This window comes from Hemitrygon akajei, chromosome 2, assembly GCF_048418815.1.
Source record: "Hemitrygon akajei chromosome 2, sHemAka1.3, whole genome shotgun sequence".
NCBI classification, from domain to species: domain Eukaryota; kingdom Metazoa; phylum Chordata; class Chondrichthyes; order Myliobatiformes; family Dasyatidae; genus Hemitrygon; species Hemitrygon akajei.
In genome coordinates, this window is record NC_133125.1 from 210035268 (window position 1) to 210059091 (window position 23824).

At 42.7% G+C, this 23824-nt stretch overlaps 1 protein-coding gene across 4 annotated transcripts in view; it reads left to right on the top strand.

Moving 5' to 3' along the window:
- The window catches only part of LOC140720368 (butyrophilin subfamily 3 member A3-like), a 665711-nt gene that overhangs the window by 274924 nt on the left and 366963 nt on the right, over nucleotides 1–23824 (top strand). For 2 of the 4 annotated variants that reach the window (XM_073035259.1, XM_073035263.1), the window contains exon 3: nucleotides 7159–7506. The exons of the other annotated variants lie outside the window; for them this stretch is intronic. In XM_073035259.1, the coding sequence (XP_072891360.1) occupies nucleotides 7159–7506 (348 nt within the window). The remainder of the gene's footprint in view (nucleotides 1–7158; nucleotides 7507–23824) is intronic. 4 annotated transcript variants of the gene reach the window in all.

Here is a 23824-nt window from a genome sequence, read left to right on the forward strand (position 1 = left end):
AGTAATGGAATTGGTCTATATGAAGAGCATTTAGTTGGGTCCTTGTTCTTTTTTAGGATAAGCAAAATAGAAGCTTCATAAAAAGATTGAGACAAGCTACCCAATTTGAAAGAATCCAAAAAAAACTAAGCATAAGTGCGGTATAATTAATTAGGAAAGAGCCTAATTCTCCAGAAAATCCATCTGGACCCAGAGCATTCCCCAAGTGTAATGAACATATAGCCTCGGCAATTTCCTCATAAGAAATGTGTTGATCCATCTGTTTGCAATTAATCTGCAGAAAGTACAGGGATAATTAATTGATCTAGAAAATTGTTCAGTACAGTACTATTTTAGGGGAATCAGAACTGTAAAGTTTAGAATACAGTTCTCCAAAGGTATCATTTATTTCAGAGTTATCAGTTGTCCTATCACCATTAGTTTTACAAATTTCTTTAATTTGTCATTTAACTACAGAAGTTTTTAATTGGTTGGCCAATACTTTACCTGATTTATCTCCGTGAATGTAAAATTGAGTTTAGTCTTTAAGAAGTTGAGTTTCAATTGGATATGTTAACAGAAGATCATGTTTAGTTTTAACTTCAACATGTCTTTTATATAAAACAGGATCTGGACCTATAGCATATTTTTGATCTAATTTATTCAATTGATTGGCTAATTTAATTCTTTCTTTATTAGCTTTATTCTTAACACTCGTAATACAAGAAATAATTTGTCCTCTAATATAGGCCTTGAAAGTATCCCATACAATAAGATTAGAAGTCTCTTCCTTTTTATTCTCTTCAAAAAACAAAATAATATGCCTCTCTAGAAATTTTTTAAATTCCTTATCAGATAACAAAGTTGTATTAAAATGCCAAAATCTGTTTGTTTGAGGAAGACCGGGAAGATTTAAAGATAGAAATATGGGAGCATGATCTGAGACAGCAATCTCTTTATATTCACAGGAACAAACTGATGAAATCATTTGACTATCAATAAAAAATAATCAATCCTGGAAAATGTATGATGAACATGGGAAAAAATCAGTACTGTCTAGCTAAAGGATGTAAAAAATGCCAAACATCAACAATACCACATTTCAATAAAAAAGATTGAATAAACAAAGCTGCTTTATTAAGAGATACTGGTTTAGAAGGTGACCAGTTTAAAACTGGGTCTAGCCAACAGTTAAAATCTCCTCCTGTCACCAGAGAATAAAGACTCAGATCTGGCAAAAATGGAAAAAAAAATGCTCAAAGAATCCTGGATCATCTACATTTAGGGCATACACATTGGCAAATACTATTAATTTATTATCTAATTTTCCTGATGCTATAACAAAATGTCCATTGGTATCAGACACTACTTACATTGAACAAAGGATAGTGTATTATCTATAAGAATTGAAACTCCTCTAGATTTGGCCTGAAAAGAAGAATTGAAAACAAAGTCCATTCCAACGGCTAGATAAACATAAATTATCACATTTGCGTATGTGAGTTTCTTGTAAGAAAATAATACGGACCTTAAATTTCCTAATATAAGCAAACATCTTATTACATTTAACAGGTTGATTTAACCCTTTCACGTTAAAACTGAGTAAATTAATAGTTTGGTCCATTTTTAATATTATTTAAAGGAAGGGTTAAAATGTAAGTTAAAACCAACGCATAAACCTTGAGAAATGGTAACCAAGCAACAAGTTGGCTAAAAATTCGAAAACAGCTCAGAGGGGAAAAAAAACTCAAAGAAAGAAGGCTGACCAATAGAAAGCCTGCATCTACAACTATGGACAAACTTCCAAAAAACCTGGTGATCGCTCCAATTAGTTTCAAGGTTACTTATATTCCAACCTGGACAAAACAATGTCCAAGCAAGTAATTCAATTCTCATATATTAAAAATACAGTATTAAAAAAATACAACAGGAGATTAGTTACAAAGGTTTACCAAAAGTAACAGATGCAATTATTCATAAAGAAAGACATTACACATTAGTCTTATCTTCATGAAAAAAACAGATTAAGCAGTTAGCCTTCAAAATTTTAAAAATCTTTGTGCTTCAGTATTCAAATAAAACCATTTGAAGGATCCAATTTTTAATGAGATTCTCAGTCAAACTGGGTAGCCAAGGGATGGCTTGAAAGCCTTGTTAAAAAAATATTTCAGCAAAGCTTCTTTAAACTTAGCACGTTCCTGCATAACCTCAAGCGAAAAATCTTCGGGTCTTAATATTGCAACCTATGACCGATCACGCCCCTTCAACAGGATCCACAAATTAAATCTTTCTCATTTAATCTTATGTCTTCATGTAAAAACACACAAAACAGCTAGCCTTCGGATTTTGAAAACCTTTGTGCTTCAACAGTCAAACGAAACCATTCGAAAGATCCATCTTTAAGTGTGATTCTGAGTCGGGCTGGGTAGCAAAGAGATGGTTTGAAACCCTTGTTTAAAAACTCGGACATAGCTCCTTTGAACTTAGCATGTTCCTGCATAACCTCAGGCGAGTAATCTTTGACAATTCTAATCTTACAACATTATAGTCAATCATGCCTCTTCGATGAGATTCGCAAATTAACAGTTCCTTTGTTTTAAATTCATGAAAACAGATTATTACTGATCTTGGTCTATCTCCCTTAGGAGGTCTAAACAGGGGAGATCTGTGAACTCGATCAATCATAGGCAAAGATGTCAAAATTTCCAGAAATAATTTTTGCAAAAAGTTTGCATAAAATTCCATAGGATGATTACCTTCGATTAATTCTTCGAGACCCAGAACCCGTAGGTTGCTTCTTCTACTTCTATTTTCTAGGTTGATAATCCTCTGTCTTAATTTTTCATTGGACTAAGAGTGCTTTTCACAAAGCTTTTGCAATTCATCCATTTCCAGAGACTACAAAATTGCCTAATTATTTTTATACGTTTATCGTGTTCATTAAGAGTTTGTTGAATAGAATCCAATTTACCATCTATTTGTTTAAATTCAGAGCTGAAATGTTGAAACGTCTCAGAGGCTTCTCATGTATGACTGCAGCAAATCCATAATAGAATCCAAAGAAGCAGGGATATCATCCTTTTTAGTACCTCTGGCACCCCTTGTAGCCATAATGAAAGAATATCACACTTAAAAAAGGAGTTTCAAGACAGGTTGGAAATAGTAAGTTAATGAGAGTTGGAGAAACGGCAGATTGCTGTTACTCCATCAGCCACCACCAGGAATCTCCATATTTCTCAATACTGGGTCGAACTTGTGATAAGCACACTTGGATTTCAGCATCAACTGAAATGAGATGATTTTTATCCTTGCTCTTTTTGCTTGTTCAGCAAGAAGAAGCTTGCTGAAGTTTCAACTTTGCTGAGGTTGAAAACTGCAGCAAAATGTTCATTGCCTTCAGATGAATGGCAGGATACTCTTCTACAGAAATCCAGAACTTGTCTGGAGGCAGGTCATTAAATCTAATCTTGAGTGCACGATCAGAGTGCTGCTCACACAGTTCTTCCTCTTCTCTCAAAGTCAGGTTCTCAGGCTGAGCAGAAGATTCAGAGAAAGATTCCCTCAACCAGTCATACACTTGTGTTGAAAGGGAGGAAAAACACTGTTCAGTTTTGTTCTGCAGTTCTTCCAGATGGTTTTCAATAAGAGTCAAGACTTTCTGATATCCTTCCTCACTCTCAAACCCAGATGTGGAAACCTTTCAAGATTTTCTTTTGCAACATGATTTGCCAAAGGTTCAGTTTCCTTTTAAATCCAAGAATCTTGTCACATTAAGTTGAAACATTTTCTCCAGGAAATTCAGAAACTTGTTCAACTGGTTCATATGATGAAAAATGTCTGTTAAGTAGGCTAGTTTCTGCATCAGGGTTTTATCTCTGTTTGGCATGATGCCAGGAGTGATAGAAACATAGAAAAGCAACAGCAGAATACAGGCCCTTCAGCCCACGATGCTGTCCCGAACACACTTAATTTAGAAATTACCAAGGGTTACCCATGGCCCTCTATTTTCTTAAGCTCCAAGTACATATCCAGGAGTCTCTAAAAAGGCCCTATCGTATCTGCCTCCACCACAGTTGCCGGCAGCCCATTCCATGCACTCACCACTCTGCATTAAAAACTTACCCCTGACATGTCCTCTGTACCTACTTCCAAGCACCTTAAATTGTGCCCTCTTGCATTAGCCATTTCAGCCCTGGGAAAAAGCCTCTGACTATCCACACGATCAATGCCTCTCATCATGTTACACACCTCTATCAGGTCACCTCTCATCCTCTGATGACAAAGGCCAGGTTCACACAACCTGTTTTCATTAGGCCTACTCCCCAATCCAGGCAACATCCATATAAATCTCCTCTGCACCCTTTCTATGGTTTCCACGTCCTTCCTGTGGTTATGTGACCAGAACTGAGCACAGTACTCCAAGTGGGATTTGAACAGGGTCTTCTAAAGCTGTAACATTACCTCTCGGCTCTTAAACTCAATCCCACAGTTGATGAAGGCCAATGCACCTTATGCCTTCTTAACCACACAGTCAACCTGCACAGCAGCTTTGAGTGTTCTATGGACTTAGACCCCAAGATCCCTCTGATCCTCCACACTGCCAAGAGTCTTATCATTAATACTATATTCTGCCATCAAATTTGACCAACCAAAATGAATCACCTCTCACTTATTTGGGAAAAATTCCATCTTCCACTTCTCAGCCCAGTTTTGCATCGTATTGATGTCCCGTTGTAAACTCTGATAGCCCTCCACACTATCCACAGCACCTCCAACCTTTGTGTCATCATGTTCGATTGGGGGTAGTGATGGAGCCTCAAGATGCCACGAGTGATGCTCGATTGGGGGTAGTGATGGAGCCTCAAGATCCCAGGAATGATGTTTGTTTGGGAGTAGTGATGGAGCCTCAAGATACCAGGAGTGATGTTTGATTGGGAGTAGTGATGAAGCCTCAAGATCCCAGGAGTGATGTTTGATTGGGGGTAGTGATGAAGCCTCAAGATCCCAGGAGTGATGTTTGATTGGGAGTAGTGATGGAGCCTCAAGATGCCAGGAGTGATGTTTGATTGGGAGTAGTGATGGAGCCTCAAGATGCCAGGAGTGATGTTTGATTGGGAGTAGTGATGGAGCCTCAAGATCCCAGGAGTGATGTTTGATTGGGGGTAGTGATGAAGCCTCAAGATCCCAGGAGTGATGTTTGATTGGGGGTAGTGATGAAGCCTCAAGAAACCAGGAGTGATGTTTGATAGGGAGTAGTGATGGAGCCTCAAGATGCCAGGAGTGATGTTTGATAGGGAGTAGTGATGGAGCCTCAAGATGCCAGGAGTGATGTTTGATAGGGAGTAGTGATGGAGCCTCAAGATGCCAGGAGTGATGTTTGATAGGGAGTAGTGATGGAGCCTCAAGATCCCAGGAGTGATGTTTGATTGGAAATAGTGATGAAGCCTCAAGATGCCAGGAGTGTTGTTTGATTGGGAGTAGTGATGGAGCCTCAAGATGCCAGGAGTGATGTTTGATAGGGAGTAGTGATGGGGCCTCAAGATGCCAGGAGTGATGTTTGATAGGGAGTAGTGATGGAGCCTCAAGATGCCAGGAGTGATGTTTGATAGGGAGTAGTGATGGAGCCTCAAGATGCCAGGAGTGATGTTTGATTGGAAATAGTGATGAAGCCTCAAGATGCCAGGAGTGATGTTTGATTGGGAGTAGTGATGAAGCCTCAAGATGCCAGGAGTGATGTTTGATTGGGAGTAGTGATGGAGCCTCAAGATGCCAGGAGTGATGTTTGATTGGGAGTAGTGATGGAGCCTCAAGATGCCAGGAGTGATGTTTGATTGGGAGTAGTGATGAAGCCTCAAGATGCCAGGAGTGATGTTTGATTGGGAGTAGTGATGGAGCCTCAAGATGCCAGGAGTGATGTTTGATTGGGAGTAGTGATGGAGCCTCAAGATGCCAGGAGTGATGTTTGATTGGGAGTAGTGATGGAGCCTCAAGATGCCAGGAGTGATGTTTGATAGGGAGTAGTGATGGAGCCTCAAGATGCCAGGAGTGATGTTTGATAGGGAGTAGTGATGGAGCCTCAAGATGCCAGGAGTGATGTTTGATTGGGAGTAGTGATGGAGCCTCAAGATGCCAGGAGTGATGTTTGATAGGGAGTAGTGATGGAGCCTCAAGATGCCAGGAGTGATGTTTGATAGGGAGTAGTGATGGAGCCTCAAGATGCCAGGAGTGATGTTTGATTGGGGGTAGTGATGGAGCCTCAAGATACCAGGAGTGATGTTTGATAGGGAGTAGTGATGGAGCCTCAAGATGCCAGGAGTGATGTTTGATAGGGAGTAGTGATGGAGCCTCAAGATGCCAGGAGTGATGTTTGATAGGGAGTAGTGAAGGAGCCTCAGCTTTTTGCAGTTTATTTTTTTTAAAAATAAATGATGACTGGACAATGTCAATATAAAGTTTCTACTTCAGCCCTTAAATGTTGGTCTTTGAACACTTGGAATGCAATAAACTTACCTCATCAAATTTTTTGTTGTAATTTGGGCTTTTCTGTCCAGCTGCCGCCTGGCTGGATTTCACATAGAGATTTCCGTGCTGAGTTCCACCCACACCATTACCCACCCTCAGACCCAAACCATCCCTTTCTTCAAGCAACACACACAAAATGCTGGTGGGACACAGCAGGCCAGGCAGCATCGAAGGGTCTCGGCCTGAAACATCGACAGTGCTTCTCCTTATAGATGCTGCCTGGCCTGTTGTGTTCCACCAGCATTTTGTGTGTGTTGCTTGAATTTCCAGCATCTGCAGATTTCCTCGTGTTTGCCTTTCTTCATGCTTGTTGGATGGGTTGCGGTGGAGTAGCTGTGGGATATTATTTTCCACCCCAGTGCTCTGTGGGATGCCAAAACTATTTTGATAGTTAGAGGGGGTGGGGTAGAAGCAGGGGCAGAACCAATTTTTTTTTTTACATTGTTATTATAATCCATAGCAAATTTATATACAAACCAACTACCAACTTACCCATTTCAATTTGATAGCATGTAATCAAAATCGTAATACTTGCTGAGATTCTTTTCATTTGAGTTCACAGTCCTGGTTGTGTTGTAGTTGAACTGTATATTGGGTAACAAGTTCCTCATCAATGTTCAATATTGGTTACTTGTCTCATCAATTATTTCTCTCCAGGTGATTTTATCCTACTTGTACCCGAGGAGCCTTTTGTAGCCATTGCAGGTGAAGATGTTGTACTGGAATGTGAGCTGCTCCCACCAACCTCTGCCAGCAACATGGCAGTGCAGTGGCTGAAATCCGGTCTCAGCTCATCCATCCACGTGTACAGACATGGACAAGGTGACCCCCTCGCTCAACACCAGGATTACAGAGGAAGGACAAAACTGTTTAAAGATGAAATCACCAAAGGAAACATTTCCTTCAGAATAAAGAACGTCAGGCCGGATGATGAAGGGCGATATACATGTTCAGTTGAAGACAGAAATGACATCAGACAATCTACAGTTGAACTGCGTGTTCTCAGTGAGTATTATTGCCATTTGTACCAAGGTATCATGGGGAGATTTGTTTGGCATGCCATCCAGATAGATCACTTCGTACATCAGTATATTGAGGTAGTAAAAAGAAAACAATGTGGAATATAATGCTGTTGTTGCAGAGAAATTACAGTGCAAGTAATTACACAATAAGCTGTGAGGGCTGCATTGAGTTAGACTGGGGGTACAAGTGATCAAATCGTTGTGTCTGAGAGGTCTGTTCAGGAGTTCGATAACCGTGGCATAGAAACTGTTCTCGAGACTGGTGGTTGGTGCACTTGGGGCTTTGTATCTTCTACTCAATGGGAGAGGGTAATGGCAAAGGTGGGTGGGGTCTGTGATTATATCAGCTGGTTTCCCAACTCAGTGGGAAGTGTAGAGAAAATCAGTGGAAGAGTCTGGTTTGTCTTGCTCGCCTTGTTTTGAGCGGACAGGGATGCAGCTCTCTCCGGTGAGACTTGCGGTGGTGGCTTGTGTGTTTACATCAGTACGGAATGGTGCAAGAACTCTGTGCTGGTCTCCAGATATTGCTTATCACTAGTGGAGTTTGTGGCTGTTAGATGCAGACCACTTAATTTGCCATGGGAATTCACCTCTGTTCTTATATTTGGTGTTTACATTCCCCCCAGCGCTAATGCTAAGGAGGCGCTCTGTGAACTGTACGGGGCTATTAACGAACTGCAGAACGTACATCCTGATGGTCTGTTTATTGTCGTCAGAGATTTTAACCACGCGAACCTTAAGGCAGTGCTCCCCAAATTCCATCAGTATGTGGACTTTGCAACGAAGGGGGAGAATGTGTTGGACCTAGTTTACACAAACATCCCTGACGCGTACTGGGCAGAGCCCCGCCCCCACCTTGGATACTCAGACCACATCTCTTTTATGCTTATCCCAGCATACAGACCGTTCATCAGGCACTCCAGACCAGTTCAGAAGCAGGTGAAAACCTGGCCAGCAGGAGCCATCTCTGACTGGCACATGTTCAGGGAGGCTGCAACCGATGGCGACTCTACCAACTTAGAGGAGTACACAGCATCAGTGACCAGCTACATCAGCAAGTGCATTGATGATCTTACTCTGTCCAAGACCATCACTATACGTGCCAACCAGAAGCCATGGATGACCGCAGAGGTGCGTGCGCTGCTGAGGTCCCGTGACTCCGCCTTCAGAGCAGGCGACAAGGCAGGTCTAACAATAGCAAGGGCCAAACTGTCCCGAGCCATCAGAGGGGCAAAGCGTGCAAATGCCCAGCTAATCCACAGCCACTTCCAGGACAGCGGCGACACGCGGCGCATGTGGAAGGGCATCCAGGACATCACCAATTACAGGACAACATCACCTGACTGTGCAGGTGATGCCTCCCTCCCAGATGTGCTGAATAACTTCTATGCCTGGTTTGAGGCAGAAAATGACACGGCTGCGAGGAAGTCCACCCCTCCTACAAAAGACCAGGTGCTGTGTCTCACCCTGGCCGATGTGAGGAGAAGCCTGTGCAGGGTCAACCCACGGAAGGCTGTGGACCAGACAACATTCCTGGTGGAGTGCTCAGAGGATGTGTAGATCAGCTAGCAGATGCTCTTACATCTTCAACATCTCCCTGAGCGGCGCCACCGTTCCAACGTGCTTCAAGGCCGCCACCATCATCCCCGTGCCGAAGAAGTCTTCAGTGTCCTGCCTAAATGACTACCATCCTGTTGCACTTACATCTATCATCATGAAGTGTTTCGAGAGGCTCGTCATGAGGCATATCAAGACCCTGCTGCCCCCCTCACTGGACCCCCTCCAGTTTGCCTACCATCCCAACCGCTCAACACACCGTTGTCATCACCCTCCACCTGGCCCTAACCCATCTGGACAAAAAAGACACATACGTTTGAATGCTGTTCATAGACTTCAGTTCAGCATTCAACACAATCATCCCTCACAAACTGATTGGAAAGCTGAGCCTACTGGGTCTGAACACCTCCCTCTGCAACTGGATCCTAGACTTCCTGACTGGGAGACCTCAGTCAGTCCGGATCGGGAGCAGCATCTCCAACACCATCACACTGAGCACGGGGTCCCCCAGGGCTGTGTGCTCAGTCCACTGCTTTTCACTCTGCTGACCCACAACTGTGCTGCAACACACAGCTCGAACCACATCATCAAGTTCACCGATGACACGACTGTGGTGGATCTCATCAGCAAGAACAACAAGTCAGCTTACAGAGAGGAGGTGCAGCAGCTAACGGACTGGTGCAGAGCCAACCACCTGTCTCTGAATGTGAACAAAACAAAAGAGATGGTTGTTGACTTCAGGAGGGTATGGAGCGACCACTCCCTGCTGAATATTGATGGCTCCTCGATAGAGATCGTTAAGAGCACCAAATTTCTTGGTGTTCACCTGACGGAGAATCTCACCTGGTCCCTCAACACCAGCTCCATAGAAAAGAAAGCCCAGCAGTTTCTCTACTTTCTGCGAAGGCTGAGGAAAGTCCATCTCCCACCCCCCATCTTCATCACATTCTACAGAAGATGTATGGAGAGCATCCTGAGCAGCTGCATCACTGCCTGGTTCGGAAATTGCACAATCTTGTATCGCAAGACCCTGCAGCGGATAGTGATGTCAGCTGAGAAGATCATCAGGGGTCTCTCTTCCTACCATTACGGACATTCACACTACACGCTGCATCCGCAAAGCAAACAGCATTATGAAGGACCCCACGCACCCCTTATACAAACTCTTTCCCCTCCTGCCGTTTGGGAAAAGGCTCCGAAGCATTCGGGCTCTCACGACCAGACTATGTAACAGTTTTTTCCCCCCAAGCTATCAGACTCCTCAATACTCAGAGCCTGGACTGACACCTTACTGCCCTATTGTCTTGTTTATTATTTATTGTAATACCTGCACTATTTTGTGCACTTTATGCAGTCCTGGGTAGGTCTATAATCTAGTGTAGTTTTTTTCTGTGTTTTTTTTTTATGTAGTTCAGTCTAGTTGTTGTACTGTGTCATGTAACACCATGGTCCTAAAAAATGTCTCATTCTTACTATGTACTGTACCAGCAGTTATGGTCGAAATGACAATAAAAAGTGACTTGACTTGCATGAGGGACGAGGCTTTGTTCCTCTTTAATTTCTACTCACACCTTAGTCACAGAGTCATAGAAAAGTCCAACACAGAAACAGGCCCTTTGTCCCATGTAGTTCATGCAGGACTATTTAAATTGCCTACCCCCATCGACTTGCACTGGGGCCATAGCTCTCCACAGCCCTGCCAACCATGTGCAGTCCCTAACCAAACTTCTCTTAAGCACTGAAATTGACCTTGCATGCTCTGCTTGTGTTGACAGCTTGTTCCACGCTCTCACGAACCTCCGAGTGAAGAAGTTTCCCTTCATGAGCCCATTAAACTTTTCACCTTTCACCCTTAACCCATGAACTCTGATTGTAGTCCCACACAACCTCAATGGAAAAAGACTGCTTGTTTTTACCCCACCTATACCCCTCATTATATTGAGTCCCTCTGTCAAATCTTCTTTCAATCTTCTGCATTCCAAGGAATAAAGTCCTATCCTATTCAATCTTTCCTTGTAACTCAGATCTTCCAGACCCCGCAACATTTTTGTAAATTTTCTCTGTAGTCTTTTAAACTTATTTACATCTTTCCTGTAGGTGGGTGACCAAAACTGTACACAATACTCCAAATAATATAACTTCAACATAGCAACCCATCTCCTGCAGTCAAAATTTTGATTTATGGAACATATTGTGTCCCCCCCTACACCGGCTCCATTGTCACGTGTTAAAGGGTGTAATCTTCCTATTATTGTTCTCAATAGCATATGGCATGGGAAGCAATCCTGAGATCATAACCCTGGATGTTCTGCCCTTTAACTTGGCACCTAACTTCCTGAACTCACTTTGCAGAAGAGCATCACTCTTGGTACCTACATGGACCACAACCTCTGGCTGTCGACCATGGAATGCTGAGAACTCAATCCAAGATGTCCCGGAACATACCATCCAGGAATCTTGTTTTCATCCACAGAACCTCTTTTCTGTTCTCCTAAGTATCCCCTATTGCCACAGCTTGCCTCTTCTACTGCCCCCCCCCCCAACTTCTCTTCTGAGTTAAAGGGCCAGACTCAGTGCCAGAAACCTAACCGCTGTGACTTGCCTCTGCTCGGTCACCACTCGGCACAGGAACCAAAGTACTTGTTGTTGCAGTGGATGGCCACAGGGGTACTCTTGTACAGGCTGTTTAATCCCTTTCCCCTTCTTGACTATCACCCAGTCTCCTGTGCCATACCTTGGTTGTAACAACCTCTCTAATTATCCTATCTATCACCCACTCATCTCCCAAATGATCCAGAGTTCATCCAGTTGCAGCTCCAACATCTTAACACGGAGTGTTCGAAACAACAACTGGATGCACTTCTTGTAGTTGTAGTCGTCAGGGACACTGCAGGACTCCCTGTCTTTCCACATCCTGTAAGTGGCACATTCACCTATCCTGCCTGGCATCACTACTGTTCTATCTGAGCAAATATAAAGAAAGAAAAACAATAATAAACTGTGGGGAAAAAATTACCTATAGCTTTTCACTTTCTCTCACTCAAGTCTCTCCTCAGTGAAGCCTCAAAGAGCTGAAGCATCAAAATCCCCATTCTCTCTCTGTACGCTCCACAGACGGTCATTCCAACAATGGCCGCTCCACTTGCCCTTGCCTTACTTTAGTTTCAATCAATCCCAAATGCTGATTGGGTGCTGTGCTGCACAAAGCTCCAATCTGCCACGAGTCGCTGTCTTTTCTACTCAATTAGCGAATCACTCCCCTCAATAACTAGTATCGCACTTTGAGTGGTGTTGTGGGAATGACCTGCTGGGGGAAAGACACAGTGACCAGAGCTTTGGCACTGAGTCTTGTTCTGGGACTCAGAAGGGAAGTTGGTAGAGGATGAGTACAGTAGTGATAGGGGATTAGGGCTGGAGATGGTGCAGTTGCTATACAAGCAATGGCAGTGTGTAATAAAATTCCAGGAAAGACAGACAGATAATAGGGCAACATTTCAGTCAGTGCAATGAGTTACAGTGTATAAGGGGGATGAAATCGAAAAGGATTATGAATATGGGACTGATGGAGTTATATCTGAATGCATGCAGTATATGAAATAAAGTAAATGATGTTGTAGCTCAGTTAGAGATTGGAATGTATGACATTGTGGGCATCATTGAGTTGTAGCTGATAGAAGATTATAGAGGGGAACTTATCCATGGATTCACATTGTACTAAAAGGAAAGGCAGGTAAGCAGAAGGGAGGTGGTGTGGCTCTGCTGATTTAAAAAAAAATGAAATCAAATCCTTAGAAAAAGGTGATATAGAATCAATGTGGGTAGAGTTAAGGAACTGCAAGGGTAAAAAGACTATGTTGGGGGTTATATACAGGCCTCTGTCCAGTAGCCAGGATATGAGCTACAGTGGAGTAAAGAGTATTACAGAGGCATAACAGAGGAGTTGGTCAGAGTTGATTGGAATGGGACACTAGCAGAGATGATGGCAAAGCAGCAATGACTGGAGTTTCTGGGAGAAAATCAGAAGGCACAGGATTGGTACAGTACATCCCAAAGAAGTATTGTAAAGACAGGATGACACAATCATGGCACAAAAAAAACTAAAGAGAGGGCATATGACAGAACAAAAATTATTGGGAATTTAGAGGATTAGAAAGCTTCAAAAAAATGAACAGAAGGCAACTAAAGAAGACATAAGGAACAAAAAGATGAAATATGATGGTAAGTGAGGCAATCATATCAGAGGATACCAAAAGTTGCTTCAGATATATAAAGAGTAAAAAAGAGGTGAGAGTAGATATTGGAACACTGGAAAACTACTCTGGAGTGGGAGTATTGAGGGAAAGGGAAATTATAGATGAACTGAACAAGGATTTTGCATCCGTCTTCACTGTGGCAGACCCTAGCAGTATGCTGGATGTTTGAGACTGTTGGGGACAGAAGTGAGTGAAGTTGTCATTACGAGGGAGAAGGTGCATTGGGAACATGAAAGGTCTGAAGATAGATCTGTCCCTTGGACCAGCTGGACTACACTTGAGGGTTCTAAAATAGGTAGAAACATAGAAAACCTACAGCACAATACAGACCCTTCAGCCCACAATGCTGTGCCGAACATGTACTTACTTAAGAAATTAACTAGGGTTACCCATAGCCCACTGTTTTCTTAAGCTCCATGTATTTATCCAAGAGGCTCTTAAAAGACCCTATTCTCCTCCAGCACTGTCACTGGCAGCCCGTTCAATGCACTCACCACTCTCTACATAAAAAAGCTTACCCCTGACATCTCCTCTGTACCTATTTCCAAGCACCTTAAAACTCTGCCCTCTCGTGTTAGCCATTTCCGCCCTGGGGAGAAAGCCTCTGACTACACGATTAATGCTTCGCATCATCTTCCACACCTCTATCAGTTCACCTCTCATCCTCTGTTGTTCCAGGAACAAAAGGCCGAGTTCACGCATCCTATTCTCATTAGGCCTGCTCCGCAATCCAGGCAACACCCTTGTAAATCACCTCTGCACCCTTTATATAGTTTTCACGTCCTTCCTATAGCAAAGTGAGCAGAACTGAGCACAGTACTCCCAAGTGGGGTCTGACCAGGGTCCTATATAGCTGTAACATTACCTCTCGGCTCTTAATCTCAATCCCATGGTTGATGAAGGTCAATACACCGTATGCCTTCTTAACCACACAGTCAACCTGCACAGCAGCTTTGAGTGTCCTATGGACTCAGACCCCAATAACCCTCTGATCCTCCACACTGCCAAAAGTCTTAGCATTAATACTACATTCTTCCATCATATTTAACCTCCGAAAATGAACCACCTCACACTTATCTGGGTTGAACTCCATCTGCTGCTTCTCAGACCAGTTTTGCATCTTACTGATGTTCTGCTGTAAACTCTGACAGCCCTCCACACTATCCACAACACCCCAAACATCATGTCATCAGCCAATTTACAATTCCATCCCTCCACTTCCTCATGGAAGCCATTTATAAACATCAGGAAGAGAAGAAGTTCCTGAACAGATCTCTAAGGCACACCTCTGGTCACCGACCTCCATGCAGAATATGACCTGTCTACAACCACTCTTTGCCTTCTGTGGGCAAGCCAATTCTGGATCCACAGAGCAATGTCCCCTTCGATCCCATGCCTCCTTACTTTCTCAATAAGCCTTGCACGGGGAACCTTATCAAATGCCTTGCTGAGATCCATATACACTACATCTACAGCTCTACCTTCATCAATCTGTTTAGTCACATCCTCAAGAAGTTCAATCGGGCTCGTAAGGCCTTTTCTGATTGGCTGCCTGTGATTAGTTGTGTTCTGCTGGGGTCGGTGTTGTATATCAGTGCTTTGAATGATGGAATTGATGGCTTTGTGGTCAAGCTTTGCAGACGATAAGGAGATGGGTGGAGGGGCAGGTCATGTTGAGGAAGCAGGGAGGCTGCAGATGGACGGACAGATTGGGAGAATGGGCAAAATAGCAGCAGGTGCATTACAGTGTCGGGAAGTGTATGGTTGTGCACTTTGGTTGAAGAAATAAAAGAGTAGCATATTTTCTAAACGTGCAGAAAAATTAAAAAAATTGAGGTGCAAAGGGACTTGGAATTCCTCGTGCAGGCTTCCTTTTAGGTTAGATTGAAGGTTGAGTCTGCAGTGGGAAAGGCAAATGCAAAGCTAGCATTCATTTCAAGAAAACTGGAGTATAAAAGCAAGGATGTAATGCTGAGGCTTTATAGGGCATTGGTAAAGCCTCACAGGGTTTTGGGCCCTTTATCTCAGAAAGGATGTGTTAGCATCGGAGAGGGCTTTAAGAAGGTTCACAAAAATGATTCCTCAAGTGAAATGCCTGTCATACGATAGGCGTCTGATGGCTCTGGGCCTATACTCCTGTAAATTAGGAGAATGAGTGGAGATCTCATTGAAACATACCAATTGTTAAAATGCCTGATAGAGTGGATGCGGAGAGGATGACTTCTATGGGGGCGGGGCGGGGGGGGGGGGGGGGCTAGGACCAGAGGGCACAACCTCAGAAAAGAGGAACATCAATTTAGAATGGGATGAAGAATTTCTTTTGCAGAGTGTGGTGAATTTGTGGAATTTGTTTCCACAGGTGGCTGTGGAGAGCAGGTCATTGAGTATATTTAAAGCAGAGGTTGGGAGATTCTTGGTAAGTTAGGGTGTGAAAGGCTACAGAGAGAAGGCAAGAGAATGGGGTTGAGAGGGAAATGGAACAGCCACCTTCAAATGGTGAAACAGACTCGGTGGGTCAAATGGCCTAATTCTGCTCCAATGTCGTATAGGATTCAGTAGTTAGGAGAACAGACAAGAGACTCTGGATGAGAAATACATGGTTTGTTGCCTCCCAGGCCAGTGTCAGGGACATCTTGGGTTAGGTCCACAGCATTAAAGGGAGAGAGTGAGCAGCCAGAAGTTAAGGTACATATTGGTTCCAACAACATCGATACGGAAGCGGATAAGATCTTGAAGAGAGGAGGGGGCTAGGTAGAAAGCAGAAAAACAGGACTTCAATGATAGTTTTCTCTGGATTGCTGCCTTTGGCAAACACTGGTGAGAGGAAGAATTTAACAGATGAATATGTGGCTGAGGAATTGGTACATGAGGCAGTGTAGCAGATTTCTGGATCATTGGGATTCCTTCTTGGGGAAAGTATGACCTACACAAAAAAGACTAGTTACACCTGAACTTGAGGGGAATCAATTTCCCTGTTTACAAGAGCTGATAGGGAGTGTTTAAACTAGATTGACAGGGAAATGGGAATCAGAGTGATGCAGCAGGTGATTGCGTAGTTGGTGTAAAGGTAGATGCAATGTGCAGAGAGACAGAGGAAGAATACACAGTTGATTGGGCATAATTGCAGTTCGTGTGATGGGTTAATGTGTGTCTATTCTAATGTCAGAAGTATCAGGAACAAGGCCGATGAACTTCGAGCATTGGTCAGTACATGGAACTACAATGTTGTGGCCATCACAGAGACAGAGATCTGGCTGTCACAAGGGCAAGACGGTTGCTGGATGTTCCAGTGTTTAGATATTTCAAAAGGGGCGGGGGGTGGTAAATGAAGTGGGGGAGTGGCATAGCTAATTAGGGAGAGTATCACAGCTGCAGAGAGGGAGGGTGTCATGGAGGGATTGTCTACTGAGTCAATGAGGGGGGAGGTTTGAAACAGGAAGGGAGCAATCCCTCTATTTGGAGCATTCTATAGACCCTCAAAAAGCAACAAAGACACTGGGAACAGATCGGGAGGCAGATTTTTAAACGGTTGAAATATAACAAGGTTGTTGTCATGGGAACTTTAATTGCTTAACATTGATTGACCTACTGCAAGAGGATTAGATGGGTGAATTTGTTAGATGTATCCAGGAAGTTTTAGTGCACAGCCTGTGAACAGGCTGACTAGAGACACTCGCTGAGGAGGGAGCTCAGGGAATTTGGTTGATTGTTGGGATGAAGGGATTGTCTTCTGAGGAAAGATTGATCAGGTTGGGCCATGGTCCCTGGAAAATGAGAATATTTGGCAGTGAAACAAGACTGAGATAAGAGAAATCCAAGCAACGCACACAAAGTGCTGGAGGAACTCAGCAGGCCAGGCAGCATCTCTGGGAAAAAGTACAGTCGACGTTTTGGGTGAGGCTGTGCAGAGCTTTGTTCTTGTTACCTAAAACAAGATATACTCACAGTGTAGTCTGTCCAAAGGTTTGGTCGGCTTACCAGATTAATAACTGTGAGAGTTATCACAGCATGAGAGATCAGATAGTTTAGTTACTTTTTCACTTGTAGTTCAGAAAACAATGATTGAACTTGTCTGGTCAACTAACACCCTAATTGGGCTTCACTGGGCAGATAAGGACATTTCCTTCAGATAACAGAACAGTACAGCACAGAACAGGCTCTTTGGCCAACAATATTAGCGGCAACCAAAATGCCTAATACAACTAATCCCACGTAATTGCCTCTGATTGATATCCCCCATTTCCTGCTTGTTCTTTCTCCTGTCTGAATGTATTTTAGACATTTTGTTTGTCCCCACTCCTCTCAGTTACCTTGTGACACATTCCAGACAATTTCCTCCTTCACCCTAATCCCATGTCCTCTAATACTTGAGAATTCCACTTGGGAGGTGAGAGCTCTGACTAGCTAGCCTATGTATGCCTGTCATATTTAAAATACTGTACTTCTATCAGGATGCCCGTCGACCTCCAACACTCCAGAGAAAACGATCTCTTTGTCCAACTTTGTGCTACAGTTAAGACTCTGAGACAACATTCTGTTAAACCAATTCTGCCCTATCTCCTCCACTGCCCCCACATACCTTCTGTAAGATGGCACACAGAATGTTCCAGTTGTGACCTGACTGAAGGTTTGTGCAGATGCAACATGACTTCCCGGCTTTTCTGCTCGACGTCCCAACAGATGAAGGCAACGGTGCCGTAAGCCACCTTTATCACCCTATTTACCTGTGTTGCCACTTGCAGGGTGCTGTGAACTTGCACCATAAGATTGCTCTGTACATCAATGCTTTTGAAAACATGGAATAGTACAGACTAGGAATGAGATTTTTTACTCTCAGTGTCTATGCTGAATTAAGCTAATCCCTTCCACCTGTACATGATCCACATCCCTTCATTCCCTGCACATTCATATGTCTGTCTGAAAGTCTCTTGGATGCCACTGTTATAACTGCTGACAACACTATCCCTATCAGTTGTTTCCATCACATGCTTCTCTCTGTTTCTAAAAAAAATATCCTGCATATGCCTTTAAAGTTTTTCCTCTCACTATTTCACATTTCTACTGAGAGGACAAGAATTCGACTGCCTTCCCTACCTATGCCTCTCATAACTTTTTAAACCTCTGTCAGGCATCCCTCCTGCCAATGATACTCCAAAGAAAGCAATCCAAGTTTGTCTAACCTCTCCTTATAGCTCATACCTTCTAATTCCGGCAATAGGTACATTTAATGTCAAAGAAATGTATACAATATACAGCATGATTTTTTTTCTTCGCAAACAACCACAAAAAACAGAGGAGTGTCCCAAAGAACGAATGACAGTTAAATGTCAGAACCCCAAACTCCCCCCCAGATCCCCCCTCCCATACACGATCAGCAGCAAAGCAACGACCATCCCTCCTCCCCCACCAGCAAAAAGGCATCGGCAACCCCACCGAGCACTCAAGCATGTAGCAAAGTGTCAATAAAGACACAGACTTGCAGTACCCCAAAGACTACTCACTCACCTGGTATTCAACATACCACAGGCTCTCTCTCTCCCTAATAAGGGGGGAAAAAAGAGGTGTCCCTGTTTCACAGTGAGAGGGGAGATATCACAAAACAACTCACTGATTTATGGTATTAAAAGTCTGTTGTGTCGCTTTTTCTGAGCTCTGTGCCCAAAGGACTCGGGTCTCTGGTCACACACAGCCAGCAGCCAGCTCACTGCTTTCGATCTTCTATCTCCCACCTCACACCAAGTAGCAGCATCAACTCGTCCACCCACCTCCAGAGCCACGAAAATCTGGCACCCCAAAAGCATGCTAGTCTTCGAGGCTGCATCCTTGGCATATCTCTCTCCTTTCCTTGTAGCTAATACCCTCTAATCCAGGCAGCATCCTGGTACAGCTCTTACACATCCTCTCCAAAGATACCATATCCTTCCTGGAATGGGGCAGGCAGAATTGCACATAAAATTCCAAGTACTGCCTAGACAAAGTTTTATAGAACTACTACCACTACTACTACTTCTCCTCCTCCTCATCCTCGTTGTCGTCCTCCTCCTCGCAGTTGGCAGTTCAACTTAAGGTGCATTCCCACTGCCAACTGGAGTGTGGTGTAGAGAGTTGGGAAATAAAACCCCTTCTGGTTCTTTATCAATTACCCCAAAACGTTTGTAAATAATGAAAGACAATATTGTGAATTAAATTCAAGTCACTTCTATAACTTAGTAAAGTTTTAAAATTTTTTCAACCCCCGCCCCTAAAGCTAGTAGTGCAGCCTGCATGTGCTTTCTTTCAACCTTATGTGCTTCACATTGTAAAATAATATGTTCTACTGTTTCATAGTGATAAAGCCTACACATCCCAGAGAGATGTTTTCTAACAAGATACAAGGAATAATTAAGCATAGTATGTCCGATTATAAGTCATGTCAATGTAATTCCTTCCCTTCTTGTTTTACCCCTTCTCCCATCAATCCAACAGTTTTGTGTATTCTGTATTCATAATTTATGCCCATTATCACATGTCTTGCCATAATCCCCTAATTCTTAACCCCACCAACCCCTTAACAGGGACCCATAAGCAGAAGACATGTAGACCAATGCTTTGAATATGGAATAAAGTTTGAAGAGCTTCCAGCGGTAAATCTGACCTACTGCTGGAATGAGCTGTTTTAAGAAGAAGAATCTGAACAAATTATAACTTGGCAAGGACAAATTTCCTCCACCCACTCTCAGACCAAAATGATGGCAAACAATTGTGCTGTATATACAGATAAATGGTTAGTGAGATGTTTCTTTATTGTTACCTGCAATTCAGGCACAGAAAGAGCCATACCAGCATTCCCTGTTAAATTATCTATTGATCCATCAGCAAAAATCGTGAACATATCACAGTAATTTTCTTTAACATCAGGCATACCAGGATCCTTGGATTTCATTAAATCATGCAACCCAATAAAGCCATTGGAAAAAGTCAAGTTGGGGTTACTGAGAAGGCTACAGTGGGACATTTTGCGTAATACAGCAAACCTATTTCTAGTGAGGCAAGAACCCAGCTACCCAAAATTAAAAACACTCTTCTAGTGATGTTCCCAACAGTCTTCCAGCACATTTTTAACAGTGTGATCATTCCTTTGCCCCTCAAGTTAATCCAGTAAGTTAACAACAACTTCAACCTCAGCAACTGTAAGGGGACAACCTTACCACACCACACCACAACACAACACAGTCTTAAATCCTGTACTTGTATCACATCCAAACATTTTAAATTTGAGGATGAAGCTGATCCATAAGCCACACAGCCATAACCGAGTACAGATCTTATTAAGTTTTATGGAGCTGTATCATGACTTCCTGACTCCTGTACTGTATGCCCCTAGTGATGAAGGCAGGCATTTCATACACATCTTTTTTGCCACTCTATTTATTTGCATTGCCATCCTCCAAAATATTGAACTTGGACACAAAATTCCTCTGTACATCAATGCCAATAACTGTATACTTTCCATTTACACTTGACCTTCCGAAGAGCAACACCTCACTTGTTCAGATGAAACTCCATTTGCCATTTGTCTGCTCAGATCTCCAAATGATCTGTGTCCTACTGTATCCTTTGACAACTTTCTTCACGACCCACAATTCAACCAATATTTGTGTTGTCTGCAAAATTGCCAACTCACCTGTCTACAACTTTGTCTCAGTCATTTATATGTTGTACATATACTGTGTGTACAATTCCCCATGGATCCTGTGCATCTCAGAATGTTCAAATTTCACAACTCTGAAATTCTGCTTCTCCAGTTAGCCATGAAACCAGGAAAGAAAAGAAAGGCAGCATGATCATCAAAGCCTAAATCCCTCCTCCCCATGGAAAAAAGTGAACAAACACAGGACAAACACATCGACCCCCAAATCCCCCTCCCTGCAAACAAAATTAGCAAGATCAGGCAAAAGACACAGAATATTAAAAAACTATGGGACTGAAAAAAAGTTCTAGTCCAAGTCCACATCCAAAACACAGAAAACTTCGGTAACACTCTCCAGGCAAAGCGGCAGGCCTTTCCCTCTCTGGAAGCAAGTGATTAAAAGACAGGCAACTGGTGCTCACCCTCCACATTCACCTCAATCTGAATCATCTGGCTCAACCCACCAAAAGAGGCCATTCAGTTTACTTACTAAAGCCCATGTAGTCAACATCCACTGCTCCACTGTTATAAATCTACTTCTTCACCTCCTCAAAAACCTCAGTCAAATTTGCAAGACATAACAAGTACTGCACACAAAGCCATCCAAATGTGAGCAAATCCAATCCCAAAGAATACTCTCCAATCGCTTGTCTATCACTGATGTAAAATCTATGGGCTATGACCCCTAGAGTATTTCCTTCGTGAAGTATGGAACAACATTCGCTATCTCCAGTTCTCCAGGAATTCATTTCTGGCCAGCATTCCACCATTACCCTCTGTGTTCTGTCGGCAAGACAGAGCAAAGAGTTTTGCCAAAGTGCCAGGAATCCCAGAACATCACTGAAATTTCCTGTATTGTCTCTCTCAGTTACTGGTTGTTACTGATAGCATATGGAAGGAAATTGAAGATTTGGCTGAGTGGTGCCATAACAGCAACCTCTCACTCAATGTCAGCAAGACCAAGGAACTGATTGTTGACTTTAGGAGAGGGAAAACAGAGGTCCATGAGCCAGTCCTCATTGGTGAGTTAAACGTGAGAGGGTTAGCAACTTCAGATTCCTGGGTGTTACTATTCCAGAGGACCTTTTCTGGACCCAGCATGTAAGTGTAATTGCAAAGAAATCGCAGTAGCGCCTCTGCTTCCTTTGGAGCCTACAGAGATTCAGCATGACGTCAAAAATTTTGATGTTTATAGTTGTGTAGCAGAAAGTGTACTGACTGGCAGCAACACGGCCTGATTTGATGTGGGATCACCTATGTCTTTGAACAGAAAATCCTACAAAAGAAAGTGGAGTTGGCCCAGTATATCATGGGTAAAGCCATCCCAAACATTGAGCACATCTACATGAAACACCATCATAGAACAGCAGCATCCATTGTCAGAGATCCTCACCACCCAGGCCATGCTCTTTTCTCATTGCTGCCATCAGATAGAAGGTACAAGAGCCTCAGGACTCACACCACCAGGTTCAAGAACAGTTACAAGCCCTCAACCATCAGACTCTTGAACAAAAGGGGATAACTACACTCACTTGCCCATCCATTGAGATGTTCCCACAATCTCTCTTTAAAGATTGTTTGTGTTATTTCATGTTGTCATTATTTATTGCTATTTATATGATTTTGCATCTGCACAGTTTGCTGCCTTCTGCACTCCACTGGATCTTCCATTGATCCTGTTCCAGCTACTATTCTGTAGGTTTGCTGAGTATCCCCGAAGGAAAATGAATCTCAGACAATAAAATTTACTTGTAACTTTGAACTTTGTATAAATCAGAATTAGGTTTATTATCATCGGCATGTGTCGTGAAATTTATTAACTTTGCAGTAGCAGTTCAATGCAATATAGAAGGAGAAAAAAATAAATCAATTACAGAATACATATATTGAACAGATTAAAAATCATGCAAAAAAACAAATAATATATATAAAAAAAAGTGAGGTAGTGTTCATGCATTCAATGTCCATTTAGGAATCAGATGGCAGAGGAGAAAGAAGCTGTTCCTGAATCGCTGAGTGTGTGCCTTCAGGCTTCTGTACCTCCTATTTGATGGCAACAGTGAGAAAAGGGCCGGTCCTGGGTGCTGGAGGTCCTCAATAATGGATGCTGCCTTTCTGAGACACCGCTCCTTGAAGATGTTCTTCCTGGGTACTTTGTAGACTCGTACCCAAGATGGAACCAACTAAATTCATAACCCTTAGCAGCTTCTTTCGGTCCTGTCAGTACCCCCCCCCCCCCCCCACCCCCCATACCAGACAGTGATGCAACCCGTCAGAATGCTCTCCACGGTACATCTATTGAAGTTGTTGAGTGTATTTGTTGACATACCAAATCTCTTTCTTTCTTTTTAAATCTTTTTATTAATTTTTAAGAAAAACATAAGTAAAATATAAGTACAAAACATTTGAGAGTACACAATTAATAGATTAATTAACTATCAGATATGTATTAATCAATATATAAAGTCTCCCAAACTCATAGTATTAATGTAAAGGATTTAAGAAAAAAAGAAAAAGAAGAAAAAGAAACCCACCCAAAAAAAACCTAAAAGAATAAAAAAAAACTAATAAAAAAAAAACTAACCAACATGGGCAATTGCATAATGTTAAATACATACAGTAGTGCCGATGACTCCGAACCTCCATCCATACAATTCAGGATAGTAACAATAAGGTTCAGGATCAGACCATTTAATTCATATGAAAATGTTGAATAAATGGTCTCCAAGTTTCCTCAAATTTAACTGAAGAATTAAAAACCGCACTTCTAATTTTTTCTAAACTCAAACAGGAAATAGTTTGAGAGAACCACTGAAATACAG